Source organism: Arachis ipaensis, chromosome B10 (assembly GCF_059453495.1).
Source record: "Arachis ipaensis isolate K30076 ecotype BB chromosome B10, ASM5945349v1, whole genome shotgun sequence".
Classification (NCBI taxonomy): Eukaryota; Viridiplantae; Streptophyta; class Magnoliopsida; order Fabales; family Fabaceae; genus Arachis; species Arachis ipaensis.
In genome coordinates, this window is record NC_142435.1 from 124405472 (window position 1) to 124416698 (window position 11227).

General features: G+C 37.2%; 1 protein-coding gene and 1 pseudogene across 1 annotated transcript; both read left to right on the forward strand.

The window, feature by feature from the left end:
* The first annotated feature begins 225 nt into the window (after positions 1–225).
* LOC148581597 (uncharacterized) lies at positions 226–1674 on the forward strand. The gene is made up of 2 exons (XM_088501023.1): positions 226–611; positions 1530–1674. The coding sequence occupies exons 1-2, from the start codon at positions 226–228 to the stop codon at positions 1672–1674; spliced, it is 531 nt and encodes a 176-aa protein (XP_088357149.1).
* Positions 1675–2654: 980 nt separating this feature from the next.
* On the forward strand, positions 2655–3167 carry LOC148581598 (uncharacterized; annotated as a pseudogene).
* The last annotated feature ends 8060 nt before the right edge of the window (positions 3168–11227 follow it).

The window sequence follows — 11227 nt, forward strand, 5'->3', positions numbered from 1 at the left end:
GTGTATCTATGCTCTGCACCCTCTCTATGCTTAATATTTTTACTTATATTCTGCAGATAGTTTGTTCTTCGCATAGAAGAGAATATAGGTGAGCCGGTGCATCTACATCTTGTATCACTGGTATGAGTTTGTTTTCCTCTCAGAACAGAATCAGATGAAAGCTTATCTTTCTATCAACCTTTTGAGTTTTGTGTATAATATTGTATTTTAATATATATGTAGGTCATGGCTCATCGGGTCAACGGTAAAGGTATCAAGGGTCATAGAAGTTCTCGCACCACTGCCACAGCCGCTATTTCAACCACCTCCACCTCTTCTGGGACTTCGTTTGTGCCAGATTTTCAGTCAGGACCACTTAGCCAGCAACCGTATTTGATGGTACCTAATCCAGGCTACACGGGTCTTCCTCCACCAAGTTGGCCTACTCCAGGATGTATGGATCCCCCTCCTCCACCCCCTCCTCCAATTTCGATTCTTCCTCCGCTTCGCAATTCCAGTCTATTAGTTGATTCAGAGACACCTGGAAGCTCTAGTACATCTCCTCCATCAGAGACTGCATCGGTTCCTAATAGTGTCACAAAAGAAAGATTGGTTCCTGATGAAAAAACAAGGTAAATTTTGGATCTCTCCATAATTAAAATAGCAGCTTCTAGTGGATTTCCCATACTGCATTACCTATTCCTCTTATTACTCTTCTACACAATTTTCACATACTGCATTACCTATTCCTCTTATTACTCTTTCAGCAAGCAATACTAATCACTCTTCTTCTTTTACTACTCCTAATACCAATGGTACTTCTAGTGGATTTCCCAAACCTAATAGTGTATCTAATCCTCCCTCTTCTAATAATTCAGCATCTGTACCTACTCACAACAATTTAATTCCTTCTAATACAACTAATCATTCAACATCTCATACTGATTCTCCTTCAATTCCCATCTCAGGAATTGAGATACACTTACCCTTCCCCCCAAACTTCTTCTAATCAACATCCTATGCTTATTTGGTCAAAATCTGGTGCTTCAAAGCCTAGAATTTTGCACACTAAGTTATCTACATTTAATTCAGATCCTAACTTTCTTCAAACAGTACCCTCTTCTGCTAAGCAAGCCATTGAACTTCCTCACTGGAAAGCTGCAATGCAAGCTGAAATTGATGCCTTGGATAAGAATCACACATGGCAATTGGTTCCTACACCATCTAACTCTCTTGTAATTGGCTCAAAATGGGTGTTTGCTATTAAGCAAAGTCTAAATGGTTCTGTCCTCTGATATAAGGCCAGGTTAGTAGCTTTAGGAAACCATCAAATTGAGGGAATAGATTTTACCGAGGTCTTTAGTCCTGTAATTAAACCACCTACAATTCATCTTATTCTAACCATAGTCTTATCATCTAAATGGCCAATAGTACAATATGACTGCATCTAAATGTGTTTACTACTATATTTTAATTTCAAATTAAAGTGCTAATGATTTAAAACTGTTTTTTTAGTTTCCTAACTTGTCAATTCTTTATGAAATTATCAGTTGGTTACCTTTCCCTCCTGGTTCTCAGAAGATTACAAAGATCATCAAGAAACGATATGATAAACCGTACAAAAAGTTTGGAGATGTCCCTCTTCCGACAAAGAAGCTTTGGTTTAAGGAGTGGAAGGTAAAAGTATTGGATTGAATAAAATTATTTTGGATTGAATATTGATTTGAATCTTATAAGTAGCAACTTGATGAGTATGTGCAGAGCCACTTTCTTATTGATGATGATGATGATGAGTTTTTCTAGAGGGCTTTCAAGTATAGGACAAGTAAGCGATTTAGCCAAATGATGTCAGATATCCGTGAGGGTGTGGATACAACCCACGAATGGCTAATTCCTGCTTACAAAAAGGTGTTGGAAAGGTAATGGAAACAGATGAGAAATGGAAAAATATAAGAAAAAAAGTAAGAGAGAATTGAGCGTCACTCTTAGGTGGTTCTGTCCATTATGGTGGTTCTATTCCATTGAGCTCAACTATAGAGAGGATGGTAACATAATTTAAGTGGCTTTAGATCTTATTTAACAGACATTTATTTATGTAAAATTTTTCTTATTTTGTATTTTATGTGGAACACAAGAAGCAGTTGGGTCGTACACCAACCCACGAGGAGGTCTTCAAAGAAACCCACACACTTAAAAGTGACAAGTCTAAATGGGTGGACAAGCCTCTCAAGACACTCATGTGAGATATAGCACAAATACTCTTCCTATGTCAAAATTATTAACTAATTTCTAGCTGTCTGGCATTAACATTACTGTATTTAGTGGTCCTAACTATGTTCAACATTATTATTATTATTCAGCTTTGTGCTTTGTGATTTTATAGTTGGTTTCTTTTCTTCCAAGTTTATGCAACTTACATGCCTGGTAAACCAATTCATTATAAATTTAGAGGAGATGTCAGCCATGTGCCAATTAAAGGAGAAGTCTTTTTCTTTTCTTTTTCGCGTTATATGTAAATTAAGTTTTTTATAATCTGCATTTGCTGCACTATGATATGCATGGCTATTTGTCTTAATAATAATAATATAATTGATATAATCATTGTGCAACAGGAGAAGTTTATAAAAAAGTTGGCAGAAGTTCAGGCTCAACATGCCGAGGCTCAAGCACAGGGAATGGAGCTACAACCAATTGATGAAGACTTGATTTGGGAGGAAGTGTGTGGTGGGCAAAAGAAGAATCGAGTTTACGGAAAATGGTCATTCTTTTCTAGCTCTATCAAGTCTAGAACCACTTCTGCCAATTTTGTATCTGGAAGAGCACCAAGAAATCAAAATTCTGTTCCTGATTTGTGAGAACAGATTCATAATCTCAATGAAGAGCTTTTTCAGCGTGTTACTCAACAAACAGATGAGCGTATTAGTAAGTTGTTAGATACACGCTTGGCTCCTTTGGAAAAGACTCAAAAGAAATTAGAAAAGTTGGAACGGGCAATTGGAAAGGCCAAGAAGGAAAAGCTGAAATAGAAGAGATGGAATGATGCTTATGTTAGCTATTATGAGAAGATTAGAGCGTCAAGTAGTTCTAGTGCAGTTCCACTACCACCGCCACCGCCGCCACCCTCAATGTCTTCGGATGAGGGCTATGATGATGATGAGGATGAAGATGACACTGAAGACTATAGCTGATAGTTTTAGTATGGTTGAACAATATACTAGAAATTATAGTTGATGATCAATACATTTTGTTTATGTTTTGAATTATATTGACTTGCTTGTTTATAGTACTTTTCTTTTAGTTTGATAATACGATGAATTTGTTTATTTTTTGAAATATTATAAATATTCGAATACAAATTAGATAAAAATTTGTATTAAATTAATATTTATTTTGTATGAAAATAAGTTTATTTCGTAATTAGAAAAATAAAAAAAATTCTATTTTACCTTACTGACGAATTTACAGACGGATTTTCTGTCTGTAATTAGAGTGTAAGATAATTTTTCAAAGTTCAAATTATAGACGAAAAATCCGTCTGTAATTACAGACGAAAAATCCGTCTGAAAGTGCGTCGCCTTTGGGAAATGGATAGAAAATTTACAGAGGAAAAATCTGTCGGTAACTGGTAAAAATCCGTCTGTAATTTTTTGACGGAAAAAATCTGTCGGTAAATAATTTCCGACGGGGCTTTTACAGAGGGACAAAATCCGTCGGTAATTTCGTCGGTAACCAAAAATTCGTCTATAATAAAGACTAAATCCGTCTGTAAATCTGTCTGTATTAATCCATTTTCTAGTTGTGGGTCCTACACAATATCACATAAGCATTTGTGAGATCATATAATAAAAATTAATTTGAAACTCAATGTAAAATTTGTTATTTCAATATTTGATTTCATTAGCAATTCTAATGGAATATTTTTTGGATATTAATTTTGACTTTTACAGTAATTAAACTAATTTAAAATTAAAATTTGTATTCGATACAATCTTTGAAAAGATACTAGTATTAATAAGGTATCATTTTTTAAAAAAACTAGTAAAATACTACCATTTATATATCTATTATTAAACCTGTTAAATAAATATTGTAACTTTGTTATGTAACGTTAAATTGAAATAAAACCAAGTATTGAACTGACAAATTTTATTGAATTTTAAATTAATTTTTATGATATATAATTCCACAAATATTTATGTGTTATTTTATTAAATTTAAAATAAAATAAATTAAAATCAAATATTATATATACTCTTAATTTTAATTAAATATTAAACCTTTAATTAACAATAAACTCTTAAAGAGAAGAAACACGGCCATAGATTTTATTGGAGATCAAATTCGTCACTTTATGGAGAGGATGATGGAATTGTGACTTATGAGATAGGATTCCGTTAGTGTATATATATGAATTTAATTTTAATATATTAACAGTGAAAAATATTTTAAATAATTTTATAATTATAATTTTTTTAAATAATTATTTATATTTATCAATATAAAAATTAATTATTTTTATTTATTATATATAAAATTATTTTATATTAATATTAAAATTAAATTTTATATATATATATATAATGATTAAATACTTATATATATAATTCTTATCACACTACGTTAATGCTTACAAATTAAATTTTAGTCTTTATGAAACGGTCTCTTCCTCTACATGCATGCTGCTATTTAAATTAGGATGAGGCTACTTCTCATGTTAACGATAAATGGAAACGAGTATATATATTCCCCTCAAACCAAAAGTTAATCACATGTTAATCATAATTCTAAAATCATTCTTTAAAATCAGTAATTAATATAAAATATATATTTAAAATAAATTAAATAATATATATTTATACACAAATACATAATAATTAATTTTAATGTATACATATCATTTTTCTCGATCTCCTTAACAAAACCGTAATTTGATTTCGCAGATGTCACTTAGCTATATACTTCATCATCGTCAAAATTAGCACTATTATTCGCACTGTATTCTATGTTTTAGAGGTCGGATTCCTCCCTCTTTTTGCCAGATTCTTATTTAATCTTTCACAAAACCGGGCCAGATTCATTATGAGACCTTAATTTTGTCTGCAATAAATAATTAAGCATATATATTTAGCTATACCAACCATCTAGGGAGGGGAGCTCAATAGTGTATGATAAGACAACCCTTAATGCTAAAGAGATTAATAGAAATGTGTAAGTGGAAAACACCACTCCGGTTTTTCTTGCCTAAACTAGTAAACTTTTAATTTCCCTTGTCCTTACTCTCTAATCTTTACATTAATTGTGCTTGCAAATTATTGATCTCACTCATTTAATATCTATCGTTATCATATAGTTTTGGTTTAATAATAGTAATATTCCAATTATTAAAGTTAATTCGTTCCAAACCATAATTCTTCAATAAATTATTAAGGGTTTATTCCACATTACACTCTTGGACAACGATGGTTCTAGTTTTAGTAGTGTCAGAATGAGAATTTTTCTGATCCTCAACTATATCTTTACAATTCATTCTTTTCTCTCTTCTCTCTCTATTTATCCTTTAAGTTGGTTCGCATGGAGAATAATTAGTTCTTTTTTTGTTGTAATTTATCCTAATGGAATAATAAGAAATGGTAATAAAAGAGTGATTTTTAGTCTAATTCAACTATAATGTTGCACACTAACTATGTTGATACGCTACATACGCTAAAGAAGGTCATATTGAACAACATGGGAGAATAGGTTCCAAGGAGGTTGAGCAAGTTGCATATAGATTTTTGCACGCACTTCCAAGTGATGGATTTACAAACATGTTATTCAGGCTTGAAGGGGATCAGCATGTGAGGGTAATGTTCGATGTACATGCAAGGCTAATGCCACAACATGTGATGGAGTTGTATGCTGTGGTTCGTGATGTGGTTGTTGGTGGTGGGTCATCATCTTCGAGTCCTCAAGTAGTTCCGCTGGATGCAAGACCGATCTAGATTATGTTAGCGAATCTAGGTCGTCGAAAGAGACTTCTTCCCCTGATGAGTATGTGCTGGGGACTCCCACCAGTGATGGTGCTCGATATTTCTCCTGCCTTTTTCTTTGTCATTCCTCAACTGTCAGAAGTTACAAATCATTATCACATTTTGTATTTGGACGCAATGCAAATGGATAATCCTTTTAATACTAGCCAAGGGGAGGATTACAACACTGATAGAGGGTTGAAATTCTGAGTTGGCCATAGGTTCAAGAATCGTGATGCTATTCTGACGGCGGTGAAGAACTATAGTATTTGAAGGAACACGGAGTATAGAGTTTTGGAGCCAGATAGGCTTAAACAACATTGTCGTTGCAAGCAATTTACCAACGGTTATCCATAAAGTCTTCGTGTGGCACTACATTAGAACTTGAATTACTGGCATATTTTATTTGTTATTGATGAAATTAAAGACTATTATATTAATTATGTCTTGTACTGAATGTTGACATGCACGAGTAATTTTGTAGGGAGGTGCATAGGTTCGGTGGATCACATACCTGTTTGGCACCAACCATGTCTCAAGACTATGCTTAGTTTGATAGTAGTTTGATTTGTCAGGTCATCCTACCTATAATAAAGAGTGATCCATCTATCTCTATTCCGATATTGTAACGCAGTGCATTAGAGTTATCATTTCAAGCCATCGTATCGGAAGGTGTGGATAGCAAAGCAGAAAGTGATTGCTTAGATTTATGGTGATTGAGAAGAGTCATACAACAAGATACCTGGCCTTTTACAAGCTTTGCAAGAATGCCTCCCAGGTATGATTCATGATTGCGTTGCTGTTCCGTATTATGATGGCAATATCGTTGACGGAGATTGGAGCCAGCTTGATAAGGTCTTTTGGGCATTCCCTCCTTGTGTTGAGGAGTTTAAGAACCGTAAGACTTTTGTATCGATGGATGGGACACACTTGTACGAAAAATACGGGGGCGTGTTGTTAATTGTTGTGGCTCAAGATGGTGATAACAACATTCTGCCCATAGCTTTTGCATTAGTCGAGTCTGAGACAACTGAGTCATGGTCATTTTTCCTGTCAAATTTGAGGTAACATGTTACTCTGTAGCCGAGACATCTTCTCATATCTGATATATCTAAGGCCATTCGCACTACCCTCAATGCACCTCATAGTGGTTGGCATCTTCCTTTAGCACATCATGCTTATTACATACGTCATATGGCTTCAAACTTCAATTCACGATTCAAATTGGCCGAAGGTAAGAGGTAATAAATGCAATGTATAGTCCAAGCAAAGAGAGTTGCGATTGGTACTTGGATGCTTTGGGTGGGTATCCCGAGATATGTTGGATTGGGCTCTTTGGTTTAGGAAGGGCTTATGGCTTTAGCATTGTGATGAAGGTTGTCGGTATGGTCACATGACGACAAATCTTTCAGAGTGTATAAATGCAATGCTAAAGGAAATGGGGAACCTTCATGCAGCGGCCATTGTTAGGGCAACTTATGAGAGGTTGCAACAAGTATTCGTGTGAAAAGGTCGTGAAGCGCATGCTCAATTACATGATGGACAGGTATTCTCACAGCGCCTGTTAGCAGCTATAGATAAGAACAGAGAGAGCCTGCCGATGATGAGAGTCACCCACTATGATTGTAAGGCATCCATATTCAGTGTGGAGGAGGTGGAGCTGATGGAGGGATGGTGCCAGACTTCATATCGCGTTTGTCTTAATGCGCATACATGCGACTGTAGATTATTCCAGTATTTGCATTACCCTTATTATCATGCACTTACGGCATGTGCAACCGCGATCATCGAGTGGGGGTACTTTGTCGACCCCATGTATAAGATGGATTTTTTTTCAAGGTTTATGAGATGGAGTTTCCGTCGACACCAGATAAGAAGATGTTGCCTACATGGTATGGTGCACGGCTGAAGCCAACCCCTCCATGCAACGGAAGGCAAAAGGGAGACTGGCATTTACTCGGTTGGGGAATGAGATGGATGTTGTGGAGCATACAGAGAAGAGATGCATTCTTTGTTGACATGAGGGACACACTAGACGAAGATGTCCCAATATTCCACAGTCAAATGCATGAGAGCTATGGTTTATGGTTTAGGTTTAGGTATGTTTAGTTTAAGTTGGTTTAACTTGAAACTAGGGAATGTATGGTTGATATATAATCAAATAAAGTTTATCATCATACATAAAATCTTTTTAGTTTGTCATCTTACTTTTCAATAAAGTGGTCGTATTAACATAAAATATTCGAACTTCTTAAAAACCATAAACTAGCCACATCTCCTACCTATAATACAAGTACATAATATATAGTCATACAAAAAAGAACCACATAGTAATACTACATAAACTAAAACCTAACTACTAACACTGACTGCCATGATGGTCCAAGTGGTGTCCCGTCCTACTTTCACGAGGACGTGTCAGTCTCTGAGGCCTTCCTAGCTGAGGATGAATAACTAACAGGCTCCCAATGGGGGGTGTCTGCTGTGGTGGTGGTGGTGGTACTACTCCATGCATGTATGGAGGTGGTGGTGGTAGAAGCAGTACTGATTCAATCATGTGTGGAGGCAGTGGTGGTAGCGGTGAAGTCTAGTAATACGATGATGAAACTGATCCGTACTAATGCGATGGTGGTGGTGGAATATGATAATACGATGATGGCATCTGCTAGCCTGTCGGATGAGCCTATGTATAGTTTGAGCCAATGTGCTACTGAACACCTGGACCTGTCAATGAGCCAGGCATGTCGGTATGGTCTTTCCTAGTCCAACAACGATCTGCGTACTGATCCATCATACCCTCAGATGCACCCACGATCTGGAACATGTCATTGAGCTGTATAACAATGTCTGAGTCGATGTCAAACTGGGTCTGATCCCAGGCAACTCCTTCATCCTGGTGATGAGCAGTGCTGGAGGAACCTGGCATGAGGCTCTTAGCCATGTCCGCCTCATGCATAACAAAGAATCCTGGGGATGGAATCTCTGCATGTGCTCCTGGTGTAGGATCCTCAAGTGTATCCTCTTCCCGTGCATACTTAGCCTCCTCGACTGACTGCTGATCATGTCCCTCAGTCCGTTAATAATTTCCCTCAGCCCGCCTCACGCACTGATCGTGTACCCTCCGAGCCGGTCTTCGAACATCATCTTGCACATGCCTCCTATCCCGTCATCTCTAATCTGGGGCATATGGTGGAAGTTGTAAGTCATCTCTCTATCCCGGAGTAGTAGGGGGATATTAGCAAGTGGTGCTGCTACTCTCGGATCAGCCAAGATGTCCTCCCGAAATAGAATCAAACTCTACATGCTTGTTGCCACCATGTCTAGTACTCCTGTGTCAGACGAGGATCAGGGATCCCATTGATGGCCACCAAGTGGTGTAGCTAGTAATGTCCCCTAAACAAAAGGTTCCAATCACGGTGTATGTCGGACCACCAGGCATCATCTTCCTTCATCGTCTTGAACAGAAATTCATCGACGTTCACCGGATCTACTGGCCTGTGTTGCTACCCCTGAGCTGTCTCTTCACTCTATTCACATGGTAAAACTCTATGAAGTGAAAGCAGACGAGGGGGACAACATCCCTCTAGGTATAAATCTCCCCGTCACTACTAAGCCAGTCAGGAACAATCTAATGTAATTGGAGATCCTCATATGGTGTCCATCGAAACTAGGCAAATCGCATAAAGTACAATAATTAGGAACGAATCACCAATGCATGAAATAAAGTAGAAAACAAAAAATCTCGTATCTGATCAAAGGTGAGGCCATCGATACAATGACATAAACCCTGGATCCTGCCATCGTCGCGATCCCTGCTTTGTTGTTCTAGTCTTTCCAACCTACACACAATAAAAATAATTAACAGTAGAAATGATATACTTACAATAATTAACTTTTTTCACTATTTATAAGATGTTAAATTAAAATGTTGACAATATGTATATACCTAGCTGCAAGTGAAAACCTAATGACGTCATATTTCGGAAGACAAAATAATGGGAACCTACGGTAGATCCAGGAGACAACAAGCGGGATACACCCTGCAATGTTAGTCACATCACATCCAGCAGCGGTGCAGAGTAAGTGGTACGTGTGTGCCAACAATGCAGATCCAAGACAATAGTAACGACCCAACTTCTTGTTAATCATAAATCAGCATTAATAGGCACCACAACGTCATCAAGCAAATGATTTAATAGTAACCGATTCGGCATAATCAACTAAAATTAGAATTTCAGCAATTCCAAGACAATCAGAAAAGCAATAACAATCACAGCCTCAAAACCAAAATCAATCTCATCAGTTAATCACTCACAACAACGAAACCAATCGCAATCACAACCATAATCCAAACTCAATTCATCAATTATCAAAACGACAGTTTTTCAATAATTAACTCATCATATTTCAATTTAATAAGTAACACCAAATCAATCATCATTAACAGCCACAATTCAACCAATTCTCATCACAATTTCATCACATTCAATCATATTCAGAATCACCAACAATCCTAATCTCATCAATTCTCATCAATTAGTCATACAAAATAATCATAATCTATTTGCAATTATTCATTTAACTTTATTGGCATTCATCAATTAAAACTGTTAATTTTAAAAATATGTCTCTTACCTTGATGTTGTATTTAGGAGAAATTGGAGATAGAATTGTTGCGGTAGTAGTTGAGCCAGCAAGAACAGCAGCTTCAACATCCATCGGTGTTGACAGCAGCAGCTCCAGCGATGATGGGAGGCCTCAACAATAGCTGAACAGCGGCAGAATGCGAAGTAGGATCCTCAGTAATGGCAAGACAGCTCCACCCAGCTTTTGCGATGTCATCCTTGAACTCCATGGTGACACCCTCAATCAATGATAGCTTGCGGTACCGGCGACGGTAGGAACGGTCTCCAGGGATACGACAGTGATGGGGGGTTTCGGCGACGGTCGTGACTGGTAGCGATGTGCTCGGCGGTAACAAGGCAACTCCCTCCTCCATCGCGTGCTTCCTTCTCCTCGCGCGTTACTCTCTCTCGCGTCAAGTTCCTCGGCGACAGCCCTGACCACGACGATGGCGACACCAAATTGACGGCATCACGGGAAGCTTCGGTGACGGCGTCGGCATCGGCAATGGCAGCGGATCTCTAGCCAGGACGCTCTTCTTCCTCTCCTTATCTTCTTTCTCGCCACTAGTTCTCTCTCTCTCTCTCTCTTTCTCTCTATTTCTGTCTCTCTCAGAT